At 39.3% G+C, this 25,229-nt stretch overlaps 1 protein-coding gene across 5 annotated transcripts in view; it reads right to left on the bottom strand.

Annotated features, from left to right (window-relative positions):
- gpc5a (glypican 5a) overlaps positions 1–25,229 on the bottom strand; it is a 155,173-nt gene that overhangs the window by 59,517 nt on the left and 70,427 nt on the right. For 4 of the 5 annotated variants that reach the window (XM_085133498.1, XM_085133438.1, XM_085133366.1 and 1 more), the window contains 2 exons: positions 22,339–22,459; positions 556–718 (listed from right to left, as the gene is read on the bottom strand). In XM_085133498.1, the coding sequence (XP_084989624.1) occupies positions 556–718; positions 22,339–22,459 (284 nt within the window). The remainder of the gene's footprint in view (positions 1–555; positions 719–22,338; positions 22,460–25,229) is intronic. The other variant, XM_085133657.1, reaches the window with a different exon arrangement.

Below are 25,229 nucleotides of genomic sequence, written 5' to 3'. Positions count from 1 at the left end.
GATTAATCAGGCTGTTAGCATGTTTGAAGGAGAGGAGAGGAGGAATCTGTGTGCAGAGGAGAGTGTAAAAGGTTAAAAAAAAGAAAAGAAAAAAAGAAGAAGAGGAGAGTTGTGATTCATCAGGGGTTAGTGATCCACTGAGGAGCAATAATTTTTAAAGTAACAGGCCTTGATTACAATAATGTCCCCATAGCAACTATTATCTTTAATGACTATTATTATTACTGTCATAAAGTGGAGAGTGGAGCAAGTCTTATTGAAATATGGTGTTATGCAACTACGCTTTTGAACGGTTTCGCTCATTAAAAAATAGCTTTCCTGTTAAAATCCTGCAACTTTAAACATGCAGACGGACAAGTGGCATAAATGAATGTGTCCTTCATATAAGGTGAAAGGCATATGAAGACACATATGTATGACTCCATAAAGGTGCTACATTGCACCCAATTCAGTCTGTTTGTGTTATGAAACCTTTATTAGATTTGTTTGTCAGGGTTATGTTGGTGCTCGTGTGATGACGGATGAGTAACAACGTTACAGAGGGGAGCGACTTACATTTGGAGACTCTGGAGACTTTCCTCTTAACCTCACCAGCGCCTGAACCGGCACAACCATCCTCATCGTCACAGTCCCCGCTGTACCGCCCCTCTGCATCGCCGCTTCCTGTTTCAATCTGATCCAGTGAGCCCAGTTTAGGGATCGACTTTCCCTGCAGCAGCTTTTTGAAAAAGAGAGATAGAGAGACAAAATTTGATGTTTTTAGTAGAAAAAAATATATAAATGAACTGGAATGCTTTCACTTTGAGCTCTATATCTATGAGTGTGTATTATTATGACAGTATAGACAACAGGAATGTGAAAAAATCTTGAGCTACCTTTTATTTACATATTTTTTCAAAAGAGCCAGACTTCTCTCGAAGCTTTCTTTTAAAGTTTTTCTTTCAAAACTGGCAATTCTCTCATGTTTTTTTTATTGAGCCACTTAACTGACTTATGAATCATTCACCTAACTCAAAGGATGAAGCCGGGTAGTGTTTTCATATGACAGACAACTTAGCAACCAATTCTACACTGTATCTTTAGACAAAAAGACATTTCTTCCCGTTTTTTTTAGCCGAACTTACAACAAATCCCAAAGAATCATTTCCAATTTGATTCTCAGAGAGCTGTCAGCTGAAAACTTTGTAGTCTCTCCAGCGTGTCCTTAAAAAATGAGAAAAACTGGACAAGTGGAGGACAAAAGAAGAAAAGGTTAACTAAAACTAGACTAAAAACTGGATGAGTTAACTAGAACAAAGATATTGGCTAGAACTTTAAAAAAAAGGATTTGATGAACTCAGAAAACTAAAATCAAAAATACAGGGAGGAAATAATTTCAGCTTTTGTTATTTTGGTAAAATCTATTATCACAGAGGCTTTGATGCAAATGTTTGAGACTCCGGATGTGTACAAGACGGTGAGTTAACGGCCGTGTTTTTATTGTAATACCTGTACAGATTTTCCTAAATCTTGCAACTGGCATATGCCCCGAATACAAAAATAATTAAAAGCACTAAAAACTAACTCTGAAACTCACAAAAACTAAAACAAATCTTAACACAAATAATAATACCAAACTGAAATAAAATAACAGCTGATAAGAAAACACAACACTATAATAACTCTGGTGTCTGTCGCTGTGTTTAAAGTGCGGTGGAGGCAGCGTCATGTTTTTGGGCTGCATTTCAGACACAGATGTACAAAATCTATATCTGACAGAAATCCGCTGTGAGATATGGACCCAACATACCAATTTGACTGGGAATGGCTTCATTTTTAGTGATTCAGGACACACTGCAAGTGTTGTTATCTTAGCAAAATATAAAGAAATGAAAGTCAGTTTAAGACTTTTGCACAGTAATGTAGGTTGTTGTGAAATAAAGAAAAGATGGGAAAAAATGTGAAAAAAGTTGCTCATTATGTTGCCAATCAGCCTGAATCCTCCAGTTAAAAAAAAGAAATGCATAAAGAAACAATGAATCCCCACAGCGACTGCACTGCAGCTGACTTTTGTTTGTAAATAAACACGTCTGCCCTGAATTTTGCAGCGTCCTGATTTTGAATAAGATCTCTTAAAAAGAAATACTTTTAATAATGAATAAATACATAGTAAAATGTCCTTATTTGTTTACTCTGGGATTATCACCATCAGCTATGATGTACACTTCACAGAATCCATATATGAGGTGTATGACAGTCGTCCTCCTTGGCCGCAGTGGTCTGCAGGCCAGCTAACCTTTCTGATGCATTGCTGTGCAGCAGAAACCCAACGCCGGGGGAAATGCATTCGCTAATTGGTTCATTTAAATTCATGGTGCGTCACTGGAAACAAGAAAGATTTGTGTGTGTGTGTGTGTGTGTGCCTGCGTCCGTGTGTGCACTGATCAAAAAGGTAGTGTCTATGCTAATTAGTTAGTGCTGTGGTTCAAGGCTGAAGAGGGAAGGAGTCAGAGTTGCTGGGAAGGCTGAGCCGGGACATGTGTGTGCTGGTCTGAAGTCTCATCTGCTGACTGGTGACAGGTTAGATTGGACAATCTAAGCTTTCCCTCCATGTGTGTAATTAGCATGATTTTCTCTCTAATTATGTCAGAAATATGGCCAAATGTTTAATAGATTATGAAGAATAATGGGTTTCTGTGTTGCCTGAAATTAGCCTGGTCTGGAGGTTTGAATCTGAAGGAGGCAGAGCACTGCTTGAGGGCTCATTATGTGGAGTTCAAAGGCTGTCAACTCGGAGCCCATTTTTAAAGGAAACAGCATCCAGCAGTAATTAGTCTGCACATGGGAAACAATACACGACTCGAGATTTAAGATTCTATTCATCATCTGCATGGAGTTGAAAGGTTAATGTCTATATATACATAAACCTGCGTGCATGTGTGTGGCTGAGAGGGAAAAGAACTGCTTTCTTATACATAATCGGAAGAATTCAAACACATGACCTTCAGTCGTCTCGGGTCACTTCTGTATTCTGCAGAAACTTTTCTGTTCACAGTTTACTCTAATTGATTGGTTTGCCAAAAACTGCAGAGGGCCTGAAACTAAAAATAAAGGCAATAAGCAACACATTTTCTGTACTGTTAGCCAAAGATAAAAACCTGTTACAAAATATACTCATGAAGTGCAAAGCCAGTGTCTGATATCTTATTTCTGCTGTTGATTAGAACATGCTAGCTGGTGCAGACTTCCTAATTTTATATGTGCAGTGCAATTCTTAAGCCAGCCCTGGTTTCTTTATATTTTACTAAGGAAATTTGAAACAGGTGCAGTGAAACATGTGAAAACTTGTATGCAAATACAGTATTTAAGACAAAAACAGTGTTTCAACAATTCTGTAGAATGCTCATCTTCAGGCATCTCGATGCCTTTCGTTCTGTTTTTTCCCCAGTTTTTACACACAGTCCCAACATGTGTCCAGTTTTTGGAAAAAGCTCTTGGGGAATCACCTTGCTGGTCCATATATAACATTTTATTTTTGTCAAACTGTGTTATCGTCTATGTTTTGATTGAAAAGAAAATGATGCATGACAGATCTTGGCTGTACACACTTGCTGTATGAGACATGTGGCCACTATTATCAGTCTAGTTCTGATGTAATTTGGCATACCTCAGCCTTTTATCTGTGTTTTCGGTCCTTTAGAAAGCCTCCCTTTCACTGAGATCATTTCTGATAAAGTTTTGATGACCAGTAGATGGATCAGCTTCAGGGCCTGCATCAGGTTTTTGCTTTATTTATTACTATTTCTTGAAGTTTTCTTTCTTTTTTAGGCCTGCTACTTATTCTTTTGTCTCCCACTTGTCCCATTTCCTGTAATTTTTCAAGGACACACAGCACACCATGCTGAGATATGCCAAGTGTTCAGCTAATAGCTCTTTGGGAATCACCATGTTGTTACAAAACTCTTTGGGATTTTTCAAAAGTTCAACTAAAGAAACAATATCTGTATTTTTGTGAAAGATAATGGTTTACTTTAATAATTTCTTTGCTAAAGACACAACACTGGATCGTCCTTTGAGTCAGGTGTCTTTTGATGCTTGATTGATTCACAAGTTAGTGTTAAGAAGTGGTTTATCAAACAATAAAATTATTCTACAATGTAAGGACTGCACTGGCTGCTTTTTCACTCTTTTCAATGTCCAGAGAAACCAGTCTGGCTCCTTGGGAGCAGCATATAAAGAAATGGACGGTGGCTCAAGACTTTTGCACAGCATTGTAGCTTTTTTTCAAATGATGACCACAGTATTGATTTTAAGTTGATCCCATATATACATCATTCTGGTTCTGCAAACATACATTATATCCACTAATAAAAAGAAAAGGCCCAAAAATCTCCACTCCCTGTAAGCTCTCATGTTTTTCAGGAAACTCACTTTTTTGTAATGAGAGTTTATATTCATGAGCTGTGCTTTCAAGACATCAATACACTTCAATAAGACCCAATGGTGGTATGAGCTGAGAGCCACAGCAGGATAGGAAAGTCAGAAAGTGCTGAGAGACTGACCGACCCTAAATAAACATACACTAGCCTGCAGCTATAAGCTGGTTTTGGTCTTTTCATGGGATTTGCTGCCAACAATGACTGTATATTGCCAGCTATAGCCTGCTGTAAGACAATGATAGGAAAATAATAAGACTCAGATGAAAGCTAAATATAAAAAGGTTAAGGTCAGGCAGTGATAATATGAAAGCAAAATGGCTTAATTTGCTTCGTTATTTATAGTTATTTATAGTACGACAGTTTCACTCTCATGTTTTATGTGCTTTTGATGTGCAAAAGCATGTGCGTTTGGTTTTTATAAGGTCACTGGCAGGTGACTCGATTCCCCAAACGGCGCTAATCAATGAATCAAGCCTTATAAGCTAATAATATTTCACAGCTAACTCATTTGTTCCTTCAGCTGAGGAAACATTCATCATGCCTGACCAAGAATGTCAATCAGCAGGCTACTCGATTCTTCGGCTTTTCCTGTGCAGGAAAATAACTGCCCTGCAATGGATTGTATTGAACAGCGACGCTGCTCTTTCTGAAATACAATGGAGTCCAAATTGCCTAACAGTGTTATTAGCCTCTCCTCTGTGAATGACATGAGGTTTTGTCCAGCACTGGCTGGGAGACAGGTGCTTTGATTCGCTCTAACCCATGGTAGCCCCCCTTGGGCAGGCCTCTGGCTGTTACTGGAGTGTGTGGAGAGTTAGAAATGACCAAATGATATCAAGGACTCTGTGCACAAACAAAACTGTCTTTGTGTGAAGCAACTCTGCTACTACACACGTTGTATGATTTTTTTTTCTTTACAAAGGTATCACCAATTCATTGCTTTTTCCCCCTTTTCTTTGGAAACTGCACAACAATTTAGAGCCGGTAAAAATGATACAATTATTTTCTACAAATCCACACACCATTCCACTTTATGAACAAAAAGAAATTAGAAAAAAACTATTAAACAGCAAGTGTGCTACATGGAAACGTTTGGGCTTCCCAGTAGGTCACAGCTTTCATCACGGCTTGCAAACACTTTTTGTAACCAGCTAAATTACAGAATTTTTACCTGCTGCTTCCTGATATGAAATATATCCAAACTTTTGCTTATAACAGCCTGAATCATAAGGAAAACTGGACATTTATTTACATCAGATTCAGCACTGCTTTGTGAATGCATCGCTACTTACTTTAATTAACTAGAGGTGGGCGGATCAATCCGAATATCAATGGTATCGATGCCAACACTAATATTGGTATTAAATCAATACTAGCGCGATAAGATTGTTTTTTCACAGCCTACAGCACATTTAAATAGTCAAAGAGGAACATTTAGAGGTCTCCAAAAACCCAATTTCAAAATAGATGAAAATCTTAAAGGTGTGTTTTGTTGTGTCAAGTAATTATTGCGGAAAGAAAAAGAAATCTGTGATTTAGTGATCATCAAAACGTGTTCAGAATTAGAAAATTAATGGTGATTTATCTCAAACCATGAAGCACTGGTATTGGTACAATAATGGCCCTGTATTTACTTAGTATTGGATCAATACTGAAATCTGCAGTATCTCGCAGTCGAATTAACCAGTATAATTAATGACTGTATTTAAAAATCATGTCCTTCTGAAAGTCTCACGCCTTCATTTGTAAGCCTGCATTTCTTTAAGGTAACTGGCTGGTTTGAAAAACAGGTACAATGTTTGGCTTCTGTGCTATGATCCTAAGTTACACTGTACAGTAAAAGGCTATTATTTCAAAGGGAGAGAGCTGTGCCCAGAGTGGCTGCATCTAATAGGATTCTGTCACAGACAGAAGTTCGGCTAGCGATAATTTAACGGCCAAGCAAAATGGCAAAAAGAAAAAAGAAGAAGAAGAAAGAGTTCCTTTTGTGGCGTTCTGAACTCGCGGAGTAAAGTAACTCTGCTCTACTTTTTTAACTCAAAATCAGTGAAACGTTTTTCAAGATTGGCAGAAAATATCAGAGGACACGGGATGGCGAGGTGGAAAGCGAAGACTGTGATTATTGCATTCTTAATCCTGGTTTGTTTATTTGTGGGATTTTGTGTCGCTCTCCATTCTGTGCTAAACCATTTGCTTTGGCGCCTTCAGACAGAAACTGGTATTACGCAATATTCAGAGGCCAGTGCAAGCGCAGCCATGCAGTGATTTAGAAATGGCTTTTTATCTTCAAGTTGCAAAACAACACCTCGGTGACACCGAGGCTCATCCACCGCTCGCTTACCAAAGCATTTTACAAACCAATCAATATTAGAAAAGCAGCAGAAAATGAAACATATTTTCACTGTTGCGGTGACCACAGAGCGCCTGTTCAAAGCCCTGAGTTTTAAATTACATTTAGGAGGAGTTTTATCGTGCATGGTCTGCCTGTCTTTCTTCCTTTTGTTCTTATTACACATCCATATGCGGGGAATATAAACACAAATCACAAAGAATTCAGAAACTCACATCACAAACAACATGCAAACAAGGCAGATTAAAATTCTGCTCTTAAAGCTCCAGTAATGATAATAAGGGTCTGTCAGTAACTCCACTAATTTGGTCAGGGCTTAAATATCAATATTGGATGGATTCTAATTAAATTTGGTACTAATATTCATTGTGCCCTGAGGTTGAATTTTAAAGAGTGGTGTGATCGCTGGACCATCCTCTAGCGTCATCTTAGGGTCAAAATGTGACCTTCTCCCATACCTTACATCACAGACCTTATGGCCATATAGTCCCTCCAGCCTCAGCTATACCCAACCTTCAATGCTAATCAGAGGCCTGGCACACGACTGTACCTGCTAAAGATCGGGATGTTAATATCGTCTTTGTGAGCCTTAAAGCAAAACCTAACCCAACACGCAAATGTGAGGAAATGCTTGTTAGGATAATTGATGATTCCAAGTTGGCTGCAGGTGTAGATGCGAGAGTGTATCGGTCTTTCTCTGTGTGTGTTGATGTGCCTCTCCAGCGTGTAGCCTGCCTCTGGCCCTATGTCAGCTGGGAAAGGCTCCAAATTTTCTCACCCATTTCCCCAAAGCGATATATATACACGATGAGCCCTGTGAACTGGAAACCAATCTGAGTGCACCACCTCGAAGGATGTCTCAATAACCTAAAAATGCATCTGGAGGAGAAAAGAGCAAGGAGAGCAGAGGCCTGCAGGAGCTGTGATGGAGGATGGACAGTTGAATGCTTCACAAATGTAAACCGTTTATCTGAAGAAGGCATGTGACACACAGATGGGACATCCAAATAGGGGCAGGAAGACGAATTTATCAATAAATATTTCCTTTTAAGTCATTTCAGTTATTTAGGGTGATCTACTTCATGATCTTTGTGCCTTTCCACGTTTGCGTTTGTGTAATTTTTAAAAAAAAATGCACGACATCTGTACATTCGTGTCACACTGAGGCACATTGTGCATTTGATTAAAAGCAGGCCTGGATCTACAAGTGTCATGAACACTGTTATGCTTATCTGACATCGGAGATAAAATACAGCAGTAGGCTGTGACAAAACAATAAACATAGGATACAGCTGCGCTACATGTCACATTGCTGTCACATTGCTGTCACATTGCTTTTGAAATGACAGCTCAGAAGCAAGGGTGCCTCATTTGTCTGTTGCTTCCACTCCTCCACTCACATCTCTGGTGGGAAGAACTTTCCATGCGTCTTTCTCATTGAAGAAGAAGAGGCACAGAAAGAAACTGAGGGTGTACAGTCTCAAAAGATGAAGAAGGGTTGTTTAGGTGCCTCTTATTTTTTCTTGTTCTACCAAAAAAAAAATGCAGCTGGAGCCTGGGGAGTCCAGGGGTGTCCCATGGTGTCTGGTACCATATTAACAGAGGATTCTTTGGGTCCTGTGGGTTGCCAGGTGGAGCCTCCATGAAAAGGATTTGCCCCAGTATATCCCACGGGTGCTTGATCAGATTGGGCTATGGGGAGCGTGAAGACTGGGTCACTCCCTCGGACACACTTTGTGTCCTTTAACTGTTGAGTGGTGGTTCAGTTTCCTGCTGAGGAGACGGGAGGTGCTGCCTGCCATCGGGGGCATGTTTATTGGGCGGAGAATCATAGATGTCTTTGTGTGTAGTGCGTCTCAAAGTAAAGGCCACATGAAACAAGATTTGAAGAAACATGATAGCGATGACTATTAATAACTTCATATCAGTGGTTTTAATAATATATTTAATAATAATGTAAATATGCAGTATTACAGGAGTTTGCCAAGGATCCAAGGGCTAGACTATCTTCTGATTTCTTTAACATGGTCTGAGCAATACTTCTGCGGGCATTCTGCAGGTCTTTCAAAGGTTTGTTTTTTGTTTTGTTTTTTGGACATTGGCTGCTTTTTTACTTAGTTTTAGTCCAGTCATTGTACGTGACCATTTTCAGAGGAAGGTTGTTTTTAAGCCACTTAACACTGAGCCATGTATCATTCAAGCATAAAGAAGGCGCAACAGATAAAAAACAGGTATTGTGTCGACACAGAACAGAAAACTTACCAAAGAGCCCATTTTAAATTGGATCTTTAGGCACTTTGTCACTAGCAGCCTGCCACAAAAACACATCATTTGTTCCCCTTTCTTTAGTCAAATCTATAAAAATTCCAAGAATAACACAGCTTTACCATATCGTGATTGACAAAGAGCTGAAAACTTGGCGAGAAGTCTGTCTACAGAAGATGAAAAGCATCTGAAAGTCAAGTCGTTAAAAAAACAGAGAGAAAATCCAGCAAAGACCTGACACAGGACCTGAGAGACACATTTGGCCCTTCAGCTGTCCGTCTACTGTTCACTGAAGCCTCATCAGAAATGGCCTCAGTGAAAGGGTGCAAGTCATTCTTAAGGAAGGGAATCAGGGAGAAAAGGCACAAGAACTCGATTGAAAACCGGTGGCCACAGGACTCCTGCAGTGAGGGTGTTCAGGCATCTGTAAAACGCAGTGGAAGCTTGGTCATGGAACAACAGGCAGCCAACATCCGAGGAAGACATTTCAATGTCCTTTCAGAAGTGTGAAGAACTGAAAACTACATCAAGAAATTACAGGAAAGCTTGCATAAAAGAGTTCAGAATACAGTTGGTCATAGCAAATATTTATATTGAAGCTCATTACAGTTGTACAGACGCCATTTATGTCTTATATGCTGTATTTGTATACATGTAAAGTGCTGTACCTATTCCCAGTTTCATAGCAAAATCTAAAGGAAGGATGGATGGCCCAAGACTTTTGCACAGCACTGGGCACATACATTTCGCTGTGTTTAGCGTCCTCCTCTCCCCGCCCTTAAAAAAGTCCTGGCTGGCTGATGTATTGCATTAAGTTCCAAACTCGCCAAAGTGCACATCACAAACTTTGTCATAACGCCTGCTGCTTCCTCCACCAGCTCAGAAAATCACAACAAAGACTCAAAGTCGTAAGGTGACTTAAACGAGTTGGCATGGGAACCGAGCTTTGGCTTACCTTTCATCACTGCGCCGTACTCTGACTGGCTACATCGCATTATATATATTGGCAGTTTCAACTGGACAGGACTGAAAACTGCTGCTAAACACAGTAAAGCCTGCCTCAAAAAAAAAAATCGTAAAAAAATCTGGCACACACTTATGATGGGCTTATGATATCTTCATCACCTGCTCCATAAGGAAAGCCCAGAGCATCATCAAGGACACCAGTCAACCAGCCCACACACTTTTCTCACTCCTGCCATCTGGAAAACGCTACCGAAGCATTAAATCAAGCAGCAGCTATTTCAAAGACAGTTTCTCCCCACAGGTAGTGAGAATAATGAATACTTCCCACAAACACCCCCCCCCCCCCCCCAAAAAAAGCACACATACATAAACTAAAACAGTACCTAAAGCATGCAGCTCAGAGTTTCATTTGCATTTTCCAAAGTATCACTCAGTTATACTATCTGGCACAAAGTGAGGTTTTATTAAGATGGGTATTGTTTGGCATCTGCTTTTGGAGTAAATGTGACTGAAGCAATTGAAACAAATAAAACATAAGAAGTAATTAAACTCTGACTGTAGTTTCATTTGTTTGACCTGCGGCAATTTTAAACAGCGAAACCATGGTTTCAGCGAGCGTTATGCAGACAGCAGAAAATGTCACCGCGATGCTGTCAATTTTCACTCAGCTGTCAACTCCAATTTGTGACCTCGCACCATTAAGGCACGCACTTCAGCTGCATCTACAGTAATGGAAAGAGGTGACTGCCATGTAACAGCATCTTGTAAATGTTAGGCCATTATCATTATATTTATCCTGCCTACACAACCACTCAGTCTGCATTTCACAGACCAAAGTACATACACTCCCCAAAAGCACTGCCAAAGAATTCAAAGTTTCAGGTAAACTGTCACAGACAACTAAAAGCATTTCATTTCCAGATCGCCGCTCGTGTGCAGGGTACATTTCCTAAAGAGGTGCAGGGTGTCGTATGGCAACATGAATCACACCTTCAGACATCCAAGCAATGAATCAAGCCCTGCGCAGATTTTTAAGCTTATTAGCATTCCCTTGGAACATGTTCTGCTATCTGTAAATAGAGGGTGGGAGAAGAGATGTTACAATGATCATTTTTGCCAGTCAGAGCAGGGGGGAGAAAAAAAGTGTCAGTGTGTGTGTCGGCTCCCGAGACGCTCGCTGTCATCGCCCATCTCCCTCTCATCAGCAGCGGCGCTGACAGTGTGTTTATGCAGAGCAAGTGCATCAGCGACAAAGAGGCAGCGGGTCAGCGATTGAGTGGTCAGAGCAGACATTAGACTACAAAGTGAATATTATCATTCAAGTTAAGCTCTCCTATGAGTCAGCTTTAAAAAAAAGACACTGCTGCCAAACTGATGATGCATTAATTATTTATTCATTAAGTTGCTTTATTTAGCCACTTTGTTAGGTACACCTGATAACCACTTTTAAACACAAATATCTAATCAGCCAATCACATGACAGCGATTCACTTCATGTACGCATGATCAAGGTGACCGTCTAAAGTACATTTAGGAATATGTAACAAAGGGGATTTAAGCGATCTGGAATGTGACATGGCTCTTGGTGCCAAGCAGGAGTATTTCAGAAACTGCTGCAGTTCTGTGGGCTCAGACATCAGAGAAGAATGGCCAGACATTCAGAGAGGCAACAATATCCCAAATAACCACTCATTACAACCAAGGTATATACAGAAAATAATTTCTGGGAGCACAACATGTTGAAACTTGAAGCAGATTGGCTACAGCAGCAGAAGATGACACCGGCTACCACTCCTGTCAGGTAAGAACAGGAAACTGAGGCTTCAGTTTACACATGCTCACCAAAATTGAACAACAGAAAATTGTTGCTTGGACTGACGAGTCTTGATTCCTGCTGCAACCTTTCAGATAGTAGGATAGGAATTTGCCAGAAAACAAAATGAAAGCATTGATCTCCTGCAATGATGTGCAGGTCACTTTCTCGCCACACTTTAGGCCCTCTGAGGAATGTTGTCAACACCTTGCTGCACGGTGAAGGATTAAATATGAACAAGGCGTACCTAATAAATTGTCCAGTTACTTGTTAGCTGTTCTAAACGTTCACATCTGTTATAGAAAACAGTTCAGCTTTAATTAAAAGCTAAGCATAAGCACTGCTACTGTAGCTGACAGCATTAGGTCGCTATATTGAAATGAACACTGTATTTGCAGAACGCGCTCCTCCACAAACCAAATCAACTACACACAAACGCAATTGAGAGGCGGCTCTTAAAATTTAGCATGAACATGAATTAAAATTTAAAAACGTGAATTATTCATGTGTGATTTTGGACTTTGCTGTGCTGTAGAACTTGAATTTCACAACCTATGTCCAAGTGCACAAAGAGGATTATGCTGCTGTTGCTTAAACTATAATCACATACATTCACTTAAGATAAACTTATCTGCGTGTAGGCAGCTTAGCCGGATTTGTCTTTGAATGTTTTAAACACCTTGTGTGGGTAAAAAAAAAAAAAATCATTATCCTGCAGGTTCTGGGATTTTTCTCTAATTAAGACACACTTGCACAGTAATGACATTTATGACATTTATGACTTTACACACTCCTTCGTAAGCTGCATTAAGTGGATGTGTTGTGTTAAAAATAAATCATCTTGAGACTTGAGGATAATGGTAATAAATAAGATTGGGTTTAATCCCAAACCGGACTTTCAGATGCTGCATTTTGGTATACACGTTCAGGAGCACAACAAATAAAATGTGAATATATTCGCAGCGTTAATCCTCCTCTCCTAAGAGGAGAGACGATATGAATAATTCAGAAGTAAAACTGCTGGTCAACCACCACATCAATGGCTGGTAAATAATTCAGCCGGCAGAGTGGGTGAGGAGCTGCTTGCCCCTGATTTTGATTGAGAGACACTGGGACAGAGCCTACTTATAGATTCTTGATGGGTTTTACCACATCAAGAGGAGAGGACAGGCAAGGAAGGAGAGGAGCCCACAAATAATTCATAGGAAAGAGCTGCTGATGAGCAAGATGATGAAATCTAGAGTTTGTACACTCAGATTGTATAATAAATTTGTCAATAGATGCATTGCCGTTTTGTGTTTTCTGCGGTCTCGGGTGCAGAATAGTAATGATATATTTCCATTTGGTCCCAGGGAAACTTGGAGAAGCTTTTGTGCTCTGGTTAGTCAAGGTCAGGGGCAGATGAATGAAAACATTTCTGATATGTAGATGGAAAACATGAAAATCAACATTTGCATGGCTATCACTCTTATCCTCATACAAATGCCCAACAGCAGCGTCTTTAAAGATAATAGAATGCCACCTTTTGCCTTTCAGTGTACACTTCCTTCTTTCTCTAGAAAAGAGATTCTGGGATTTACCTGCACACGTGCATACTTTAAGACAAGTTTCATCATATTAAGTTAACCCCCACTATAATGATTTGCATGATGCTGTTTTATGTAGTGGATATGCAGATGTGCACACAGCCACTCGTGTGTACACTGCAATAAATAATTTATGTTTCTGCTGGTCACAGACTCATCCCTCAACACACAAACACACACAGAAATTCAGGATCAGCATTTAAAAGTGACTGAATTTGAAATATGAACCCAAATATCCTTCCCAGGACCAAGTCTCCTTTTTAAAAAGCCACACTGGCTGTGAATCACAGCCACTTCTTAGCACTCCTTGGTGTGTAAAACCATGCTGCATGCCTCATAACATGAAATGGTAGAGAAATAAAGTCTGACAGTTTAAAATGAACGCCTGATGGCAATTCAGGTCATACACTCGGGCTGACACTTGTGCCGCACTTCAGCAGCTAATGACATGCCAATCAGAACTATTTGCAAATCAGACCCATTTGCAAATCAAGTCCCAGCCAGATGATAATAACTAGACTGAAGGATTGTGAATGCACAAGCTGCTAGATGAATCGTACCAGATGTATAATTTAAAGTTTTTATATACAAGATCATTTGTAAAGTTTTGCCTTCCTCCATTGCCGACTACTACGAAAACACACACAGTTTCCATATTTCTCCTTTCTCAGAAGTAAAAGCACAATCCCTTAAGATGCCATTTTGCTCTCTTACAAATTTACTGCTTCAGAAAGTCCAAGCTCAACATTTTAAGTGTGATTGTCTGAACATTTGTACCAACCAGCCTCCCTAACAAGAGAGTTTCCCTGAAAACATAAAAGACAGCTCATTTCCGCAAGTTCTCATCCTGAAAGCGGAGACACAGTAGAGGAAATTTATGGCAAAAATTCAATAATGTTCTTTATAACACCCAAAGTGGAAAACATGTGGCCCTGATGTAAGTGCAGAGGTGATGTTTAACTATATAATGGATGGTTTTGTATTAATGATATAGGTACTATGAGGAATAAAGGTAAGGTTTCTTTCCAAGTACTCTGGTGAGATGACATGCACACCGAATCAAGCCATAAATAAAGCTTCGCAAATGCACAGTAGAAGGATAACATGTAAGAATAAAAAAGGCTTTTTGGGGAAAAGTCTCCAAAATATTTTTTTCCCTTGAGACTGAACTTGTAATTCTATACAAGCAGATTTTACAGCCCAGTCAACACTGAAACTCCAGTAATGCTTCACTCCCTCATTCATTTAGGGGCCTGGTCTCATTAGCCTGAAGTAACTGACCAGAGGCATTTCCAAGATAGGTGTTGAGTGGCAAGGCTTACTTCCAGAAGGACTTTGATAAAACTAAAAAGCAAAGTTGACTGAAGTGGTTGTGCCATAGATTGACTAACTGAGTATTTTCTTTCCTTTTTTAAAAAGCACTGCAACACCCACACTGCTGAACATGAAGGAAAAACACTGAAAAACATGTCTGTCAGTTAAGTATCTGAAAAAGCATGCTTGACAACAGGTTTTTAATTCTGCTGATTACTGGAATTATTGTGTAAAAAATATCAATTAGCTTGGCTGGTAGAATAAATTACAGGCTGTGGTGGGTGCTGCAGGCAGAATGTACTCTGATTGATTAGTTATTAACTGATTTTGCTAGCTAAATGCTTTATGTATCTAATTGACCACTTACATCCATTTTACCTTGTATGTGCATCTCCACTGACGTTCTCCTCTCAAATTGACTGCTAACCGATTCTGCCCCTTTTTTGCATCACACTGGTTTGTACTGATGGATTCCCTGCTGCACTAACTGTGCATTATAACCGTGTAAAATAAAATACTGGCAGCCGCCAGTGCTACCCTTAGCCTCCTAGTAGATCCACCTGTGGTATAAATGTGAAAATCCAAGGTGATTGTTGGAAAATCAGCCTGAGATTCAAACTCATGTGAGATTTTTAGTAGATTTTGAGTATTTGTTGAATTTCGAAATCCTGCATTAATTTTCAGAAAACTCGACCTCTGATTGACCTTGAGGCCTCAAGGACACCACTGGTCTAAGATTTTTAGTTGATGCACGTATGGTGTCATTTGGAAATCCTCTGCCACCCTATTCTCGGGTTATTGTATTCAAAATCTTGGATGTCCACGCCACCCGCCCGAACCCCTGGCGGGATAACCACAATTCCCCACAAACCTCTTGCAGCTGAGGGGTAAAAAAACAAAAAACAAAAAAATCCCCATGAAATCCCTACTTTGAAGAAAAATGAGGAGTAAGGATCTAAATCAAAATCTATATCTGGAGACTTGTATTCAAGTCTGGACACTTTGGAGACCTTTTGGTTTTCTGACGCTGTTTGGATAGATTTGAGAATGTCATCGTTTGGGTTAAAATAAACTCTCTAGAAGCTTCTCTACTGTCATGAATAACTGAAATCCAACCTCATCTAACATATGATTTGTAGTACCAAGTTTTTTTTAAAAAAAGAGGTTACAGCCAAGATATGTGCTAACTGTATTTTCAAGGCGTTTAAAGCTTCTGCAGTCAGAAAGCTGGTTTAGATTATCTAAATGGCCGTTCAGTCTCCTGCCATTGTTAGTTTTTATACACATCGTGTTTTGCTGCAATCACTATTTGAACAACAATGTTGGCATTTCTATTTTTCAAGATCTTTTCAGTAGTAAATCTCATACTAGTAAATCTCATACGTTGTGAAAAAGAGTCTGAATATTGTCTGTACTGTAGCTACTGAAATCTCTACATACAGGAAAGCAGTAAGAAGAAAGCGTACGGAGTGATATGTTATTATTTTTAACTGATATGAAGCAATAATAAAGCACTTCCATTGAGAATTAGTCTGACTCAGTATAACTTTTACTAAATGTGTCGGTGCAGGGTCTTTTCTTCTTGTTTTTTGTTCATTTACTTATATCTTGAATTCATTGAAACAAAGCCGGATAAAAATCTAAAAACAGGACTGATGTAGATGGTTCCCATCATGACTACACACGAATAGGCAGGGGTCAGCATTTACCCTGCTGCATCAGCGCAGAATCTGTATTTTTATTTTGTCTGCATGTGCCGGAGGCTGTGCTGGCACACACCACGAAGACTTGGCGAACAGAGCGTGTGCAGAAGGACAAATGTTGTATTTAAACACGGGTAGGTTTTAACTACAAAAATCAGACTGTCGAGGGCTCTTCTTTCCACATAAAACTGCTTATTGAACAGCCATCACAGTCAACCAGACACTTGTGGAACATTCAAAATTAGCCAATTTAAAATTGACTTTAGGAAGCAAAAGTAAAGGGGAAACTGGCAGCACAATTTCAAAGCTGAAACGCGACGGTGTTTGGGCCAAAGCGGCGTCGCCAAGTTTGTCCTGAATTACTGGAGACTGATGTCTCCAAGAGGCTGATCAAGAGGCGTCTTTTGCTTTCTGTATTACTTCTGCTTTATCTGTTCAAACATGTACATTTTTGGAGAAAGTCACAAACGCACTTTCCCCTCTGCATCCTTCCACGTTTGCAATCAGACTTTAGTTTATGGTCCGCTTAGCGGCTAATTTTCGCGACATTAATTCGTTTGCTCATTTGGCTAAGGCTTAGCCAAACGAGCAAACGAATTAATGTCGCGAAAATTCTTGCTGATCACGATAACGTCATTTGTTTTCATACTTTAGTGGAAGACTATTTGCTTTACAGCGAAAATGATATTATTAGCAGCAAACACAAAAAGTTGTCTGTGTTTAACTCTGTTTAATTAACAGAAAAACTTTTATCGTCTGGCATTTTATCTGGGTACTATTCATACTCCCTGGGACTCGGTGCCATCTGTGATTTGTTAACATTTGTGTGCTGTGTAGTCAGCGTCGATATTCTTGAAACACCTGAGCGAGTAAAGGAAGCTTTGTTCCAAGGAACACGTTTGTGGGCAGAGTTCTCTGAACATTTTATTGCACAAATGATGTTCATCAGATTCACGCTAACCCGCAGATCTAAAGTAGGCTGTGATGTGTCAACACGTTTTTCAGCAGTCTGTCTCATACAGGTCACGCAGTAGATGCATATTTTAAAGTATCCCAGATGTTTACACATGAGGCGAGCTGCTTCCATTTTATTTGCACCATAAACTTGCAAACACAGCCCAATACGTGTTTTTACATTTATGTTCATACTGAGGGGGACACAAAACTTTAAAACACATTTTAAGAGAAGCCATCCAATAGCTGTCAAAGCATTTTATTCAAAACCGTGAACTGCACACCTCAATGCCTCTTTGTGACAGCTGATGAGAGCAGTGGATACCGCTTGTGCATGCTAAAAAAAACGTTTTACCAGGATGCTGCAATGGTGCCTAATGGTGCCTACGCAAAACTAACAGCAATCTCACAATGTATTTTTTAAGCTTCAGACTAGAGATGTCAAATTCATTTCATATCAAGAGGTCTAAGGAGCTTGGAAAGAAAAGCGTCTGGACTTCTTTAAGTTGCTTGAAGATGTTTCAACTCTGATTCGAGAAGCTTCTTCAGTTCTAGGGTCAAATGGGGGAGAGTCTCAGATTTAAGCTCTATTTCAGTGTCCCCCAAAGAGGGGCATGGATTGATCCTCTACCTAATTACACGAGCCAAGGTGCGAAAATGGCTGTAGGTCACAATCAGCCAAGGTTTCGAGTTAACCCACTGTGAAACTAGCCCCACCCTATCGTGTGATTTACTGAGGTCAAAAGGCCCAGGATGTGAGTGGGCGTTAAGGCGTCTGGGAAAGGAACTCAAAACTGGATTATAGATGGCAGACAGTTGGTGTTGTAAACCATCGCCTCTCTTCAAAGATCACAGTGGACATAGATGGTTTCTTTCATATCAAGATCCACATACAGCGCACTTTGATCTTAAGTGGGCCAGACAACTGACACTCCCCTTTCAAATGTGCAGTTTAATTCCCCTGTTGAACTGCACATTTAATCTCTGAGATAGTTTAATTGTCCTAGATTTTTCATGTGATATAGAAACGCTGCTACGGTAAAAGAAAGAAATCTGTCAGCAGGACTCTTTGGGCTTAAATTTAAAAATAAATGTGTAAAATTACAGAAAAAAAAAATCACATGGCTCATTGCCCAGAACGTCCTGTAATTATAAACAGAAAGTTTCTGTAAATTCACAGAAAATGTCCCTTTTTTTGGAATCATTGTAAAAAAACAAACAAAAAACAGAAGCTTATATTGTCATAGAGAGAACAGGAACTTTTCTGTTATTTAATAGTTTATCTGTTTTTTTAATTACTGTGCTATAGTATGAATGCCCAAATTATTTACGCTCCCTGTCATATTTTCCAAAGGCAGATTGGAGTCTGTGCCGGGCTGCTTCTGGTCCCTGGACCCGATGTTTGACACCCTCGCTTTGGACATTACTTAGTGTACACCATCACTGCATGTTGCAAAGCTGCTTTGGATTAAAATTGATCAAAGTTCACGCTAATTTTATTGAGTAAGTTCTGTAAATGTATTTATTTCAGTAATTTAACAACTGGCTTTGTTTAAAAACAGCCAGCAGCCACCGAGTCTGTGTTATATGTCTTTTAATTTAGTTTATTCCAAACGCTAGCACGTTAGATATTCAAATATAATTGAAATAACTAACTTTTCACAGAACTCTTATTTTTATTGTTCCAGGGATTTTGTCTGAAATGTAAGATCGTACAAGACAGATTATTATTCAAAAACAACAGAAAAAAAACTGTGACTCTGAAATGACACCTCACATTGTGTGCATTTCCTGAAAATCAGATGTACCTCAGTAAGTTTCTTCACACGCCAAAGATTTGATTCTCAGATGAGAGAGTAATGTGATAATGAGCTACATGTCAGTGTTGTGCCCAAGTGTCACTTTTTATCACTGTTTGTGATGCCACAAATGAGGTCGCAGGCTTTCTCCTTTATAAAACGTGGCATAAGGAAGAATACAAGTGACACTTGAAGAGAAAGGAGAAAAGAGACGAGGAAGAAACTGAAGAGAACCAGCATTTTTCACCATGTAAACAAACTGAACAATTAGTCATCGGTATATTTCACAGAGAAAAAGCATAAAAATCAAAATAATTTTTATAAACCAATCACAGTATAAAGCATCTTTTTTGATACTTTAAATACCAACATTTAAACTTAGACAGCATTAACAACATTTAATAGACTCCTCAGAAAAAATTAGTTGATTAATCAACGTCTTTAAATATCAATGCAGCCAGCGCTACTTCAGTTCTGTCGTGATTAAACTGAAAGAGACTGAAGAGCACAACTTTCTCTTCCATGTGCATATACAAAACCTGAAATAGACAGCACAGCAGCAAAAACACCCCTAAAGCAAAGAATACAGCAGGCATCAACAAAAACAGGCATAGGTGGGTTTCAAAGCAGCTTGCACAGGAAGGTAAGTAGGTTTTCAGCAGCTTAAATAAGTAACTTATATAAGACTCGCCAGCTGGATGCACAAAATGGTATCAGCTGATCCACAAGCCTATGTGCATTATCAGCAGTTATCAGCTGGTGCACTGCAGTTGTGAGGGTTCACTTGACTTTCGGGCGGGTCTAAACTACAGTTATGGTCAGTTTATAAACTGCCAAATATAAAGTACTCTAGGCAGTATGGGTCTGTTCTGGGCCCACCTCTCCTTATATATGGAAATTGGGGGTAAAACCTGAGGACAGCAGTGAAGACCCTCTAAACAACACCCAGCACGTGAGCATTGGCAATGCAAAAAGCCTGTTTGAGCAACGTGACATGCTGTAAGACCAACTGACTTCACACAGATTTCCTGCTCTGGGGTAACATAGCAGTGATGTAACATGTAGGTATATATGTGCATGCAGTGGAAGCTAAAACTGGAAAAGATGGCAACTCAGTGGCTTAATTAGGGAAGCTGCCAGCGACTAAATTACCAGTCAATTAAAAGTCAGTAAGACTGTAAAAACAATCCAAATTAAACGTAAACTAACGAATTAGATCTGCATGTAGGAGTCATCTAAAGCAGCTAAACAGCAAATCCTCAAGTATACTCATATTTGAAATGTTGCTGAAAATGTTTGGCTTTCTGCACAGTGCAAAAAAATTGCAGACATAGCCGTTTGTATCGATCAAAGTACTGCAGAACCACATGGCTACCACCAGTTCTGCTTTCACTTTTGCCTCTTTACAATGAGAGGTGGATGCTGCCCGGTATATTGATTTCAAAAGGTGATCTAACCCCTTAATTAGAGATCCCTTAAGGTCTTACTATCTATTAATTTTCTTCCACTTATTCAATTCAGGATCGCAGGGAGGGGGCTGGAACGTAACACACAGAGAGACAAACAACACTCACATTCACACCTATGGGCAATTTAGAATCACCACTTAACCTCACTAACTGCATGTCTTTGGGTACAACATGCAAACTCCACACAGATGTGGATTAATTCTGGCTATTTTTAAGACTCTTTCTGACTTTTAATTGACTTTTAATGGAGTCAAATGACCAAAACAATTTACTGCCAAAAATGACTGCAGATTTAAGCAGTGTGTTTTCAAAAGTACAGTGTGGTTCTTGCAACTGTCGCCAATGTTTCTGTTTATTGTGTTGTTGTTCCATTTGCTAATCATTTCCTTATGAATGCTTCTCATCCTTAGGTCTCTCTTGTAAAACAGACACCCGAGAGAGAATCTTAATGAGACTGGCTGATGAAATAAAAATTTCATAAAACAAATGTGCCACCGTTAGACACAAATCTTTAGCCATATGTCATGAAGCTGATGATATTACTGAAGATCAATCTTGCAAACTGACAGAGATACAGAGGATTCAGTGAGCAAAACGCTGATCATCGTTTGGTTTTTAATTCTGGCTGAGTCAAAGACAGCAGACTGACAAAAAAAACCCAAAAAGTGTGCTAAAATAGCCAAGTGTGCTACATATAGGATTTCAAGTTACATTAACTCCGGGGATTATGAATGACTGCATAATATAGGCTCAGCCGCTGATCATCCGTTTCATACTTACTTGGCAGCAAAAAAACAATTTCTGAGTCTTTCTCCATTAAATAAAACATTCACAGAACCACAAGGTCACATAAAGAAGCACATTTAAGATGCCAGCAGCAAAAAGGCACACACCAAAAGATAAATACATAGTGAATGTCAACGAGGCAGATCAGGGACTCTCAAATGGTTATGATATAGATTTATGTGTTCTGACATCCCACAGATGGTGTGAATTAGTCAGAGAGGGGGTGCCAGCATGAGGTCAAGAGAGATGACCTGGCCTTCAGCCTGCCACTTGGGAAACCAAAGCAGCAGACATGTGAAGCTGCCACTGCTGCAGTGGAACAACCCAAAGGGAAGCTATGGCAGCTGTTATTGGAGCTGCAGAAGAGAGAGTGCTCCCGTAAACTGTTCTAATCTCATCATCGTCAGAGATAAACAGCACTGAAAGGAGCCACAGCAGCACAAACGTGCATAAAAGCAGAGGGGGTGATAGAAAAGCTACATTGATTTTGACAAAGAGCAGAAAAAGAATTGTGTAAATATAAGGACACACAAAGCGGATCAAATGGGTTTCTAAACGTGTAATGATTGATTTTTTTCCCCATTCATTGCCTAGAAATGATTTTGCATTTGAGAATAGTTTTCAATAAGCCAGTGCTTACCGGTAATATGAAGGATGATATAAATGAATTAATTTGTTGAGAATCAAAGGTTGAGGCCTTCAGCTTTACGAGCAGCTAACAAAGGACGCCTACCGTAATGTCTCATAAAGGTGCCGAGAAGCACAGAGAATTACCAGACTGCCTCAGGAGGCAGTTCCCATATGTCTGACAGAACGAGGGGTGGGGATGTCGACTTTAAAGGAAGGGAGAGACCCATTTAATGATGAAATCATAAAATCCTGTGTAAATATGTACAAAGCACGGGCGGCTCTTACCTGATTGATGTGCTTGAGCTTGTCAATGATCTGATTTATGACGGGGTCAGCTCCTTTCACTTTGACTTCAGGGTTGGCGATCTGAGCTTTGATTCCGTTTCCGACCACACGGAGAGTGTAGCTGTGAACACAAGAACAGAGGACAGAGGGTCTGTAAATATATTCAGATACCTTCCAGTCATTTTAAATAATACCAGTGAGGTACATTTCACTGATAATTCATATAATATAGTTTTTATAGCGCTTTTTTACCTGTGCAGCGTTTACATGTCTTGCATACTGTCCAACATATTGAAACAATTTCACACATTTTCATCAGCTGGTTTACAGACGTCACCACGTCTCACAAGAAACATGCAGCTCATAATGACATCTGATGATCTGCAGTGTTATGTAAAAGTCTTAAGCCACCTCTCATTTCTTTATATTTTGCTTTCTTTGATTTGTTTTTAAGTGGTTGTGAGAACTAGTTCTAGGAAAAATCTATTTTATTTTGTGTCTTTGGGCACTTTGTTATTAGCATATAATTTCTTCCTGTTTCTTTAGTGAATCTACAAAAAATGCCAAAGATGACACAGTTTGAATAAAACAGTATTTTTTGCAAAAAATAACCGTTTTCAGCTGTTAGCTGAAACTTGAAAACTTGGCTGAAAATCCCAGCATGGTGTCCTTAAAAAAGCTGGACAAGTGGAGGGCAAAAGAAGAGGCAATCCTTAAAAAAAAAAATCTATCTACAGCAGACGAGCAATATCTAAAAGTCATGTTTCTAAGGAATAAAACAAAATCCAGCAAAGACCTGTCACAGGGCCTGGGAGATGATCCTTCAGCTGATCCATCTACTGTTCACTGAAGCTTCATCAGAAATGGTCTCAGTGGAAGGATGGCTGCCAAGAAGCCATTCTTAAGGAAGGGAAACAGGCAGAAAAGGCTGAGGTGTGCCAAATTACACAAGAACTGACCTGAAAATCAGTGACAACAGGTCTGATGGAGTAATTAATCCACATTTGAAATGTTTGGTTTAAATCGTCATCAATATGTACAGAGGAGGAGAGGACACTGTGAGTGTATAAAACCTGGTTTGGAGCTGCATTTCAGCCACTGGTGTTGGGAATATTGTCAAAAATGATTATGAACACAGAAAAGTACCATTAGACTGTGATCCACCATGAAAAACCATCTGGAAAGCATCTGATTAGCAACAGCTTCATTGTTAAGCATCATCACTCATTGATTGGCCTCTCAGATGGGATGCTAACATTTTTGAAGCAGGATGGGATCATCTTGACAGAGAACAGAACAAAAGGCAGCCAACATCCAAATAAGTGTTTTGAATGGCCTTCAAGAAGCCTGGAGAACTATTCCTGAAGACTACTTGAAGAAATTACAAGAAAGCTTACCTAAGAGAGTTCAGGCTGTGTTGAAGAATAAATGTGGTCACACCAAATACTGACTTTCCAGCTTGTTAGAATTGAACAAACTGTTTTTTTCCTTATTTACTGTATTCCCATGCACATTTCAATAAATATCTGCACCAACTTCCCATTTTCCCAGCAAAGTATGAAGAAATTAGCTCAAAAGACTTTTGCTCACTGCCTAGTTTTAACAGTTACTGCAGCAGAGAAAAGAAATCTACAGCATAGCATACAAAGACTAATCCAATAAGATAAGAAAAAACTTTACATTCTATTTATCTTCATAAGTAGTTGGAAAATACCCATATGGAAAAGAAATAATAAAAACTTACATGATTTACTCATGAAAGTGGCCACTTTCTCATTACTTTCATATATTGTTTTAGTAAGTATCCAAAACATACAAGTTTCATTATATAATTTTTCAAGGGATCTTATATCTGTTTTCACTCTTGTATGCTTTTCATACAAGTTTCACACAAGACAGATACAAACTTTATAAGATTTATATATATCTTTTCCATATGGGTATGCCTTATTGACTTATAAAATGCAATAAAAATGTAGTAATAAAAAGTCAATAATATATCAGGGAATTTTCTCCATCACATATTTTCACGTTCAATTTAAGCACATTTTACAGTTCTACTAGCAAACACAAGTGTTGCTTTATAGTGACAGAGCTGAATGAAAATTTGTTGCTTGTATCAAAAAGTACTGTCAGCAGTAACAGCAGAAACTTTCACACTGGAAGAAAATTCTAATATCATCTTGTCTTGTAATGGCAAGTAATACTAAACGGTGATAAATATTCTGAATTCACACTAAGGTGACAGTAGAATTACTTTGCAGCCATACCCTGAGGTTAAAGAGGGATTTGTGGTATGGAAGAAAACATCATTCACTGCACATTTGTACAGATGCTCATATAGCGGCTATCGCATTTATGGTTTCTGAAAACTATAGCCTGTATGAATCCTCTTAGAAATGAAACTAATATGTAGCAATATAGCTGTTCAGCATACAACATCGGCCCTTGTTTTAAAGCTGTTCATTGTTGTCATAGCTTGGTAATAGGCTTCAGTTTACCTCAAGGACTCCTCATTCTTTAGCCTGACTGCAGTCTGTCAGCTGTAATGCCTCTGACTGGACACAATTCGCTCACATCTCAATTTACAGTGTATCATTCAGTCAAACTGGTAGATCAAGGTAAAGTCAGTCATTGCTGAACAATTGCTGAGCTCTTTGAGCTTGTCATCCGACACAGAACGAGGTGCCGACCCGGGCGATCGCTTTGAACTTCAGTGCTTGAGAGTTAAAAATAAAACAGAAGACGCAAGCATGCTGCTGAGGTGGCGGCAAACTCCAGCTGAGTGTGATCATCAAGAAACCCAAGGTCACAAAGAAATACTTTTTTTTTTAAAGAAAGAAGGCCTTAGTTATTTAAATGCAAAGGTGACGACACAATTCAAATATAGT

The sequence above is a fragment of the Neolamprologus multifasciatus genome, chromosome 1, assembly GCF_963576455.1.
Source record: "Neolamprologus multifasciatus chromosome 1, fNeoMul1.2, whole genome shotgun sequence".
Classification (NCBI taxonomy): Eukaryota; Metazoa; Chordata; class Actinopteri; order Cichliformes; family Cichlidae; genus Neolamprologus; species Neolamprologus multifasciatus.
Note: the sequence above shows the minus strand (reverse complement) of the source record. Positions and strands in the feature narration are given on the sequence as shown.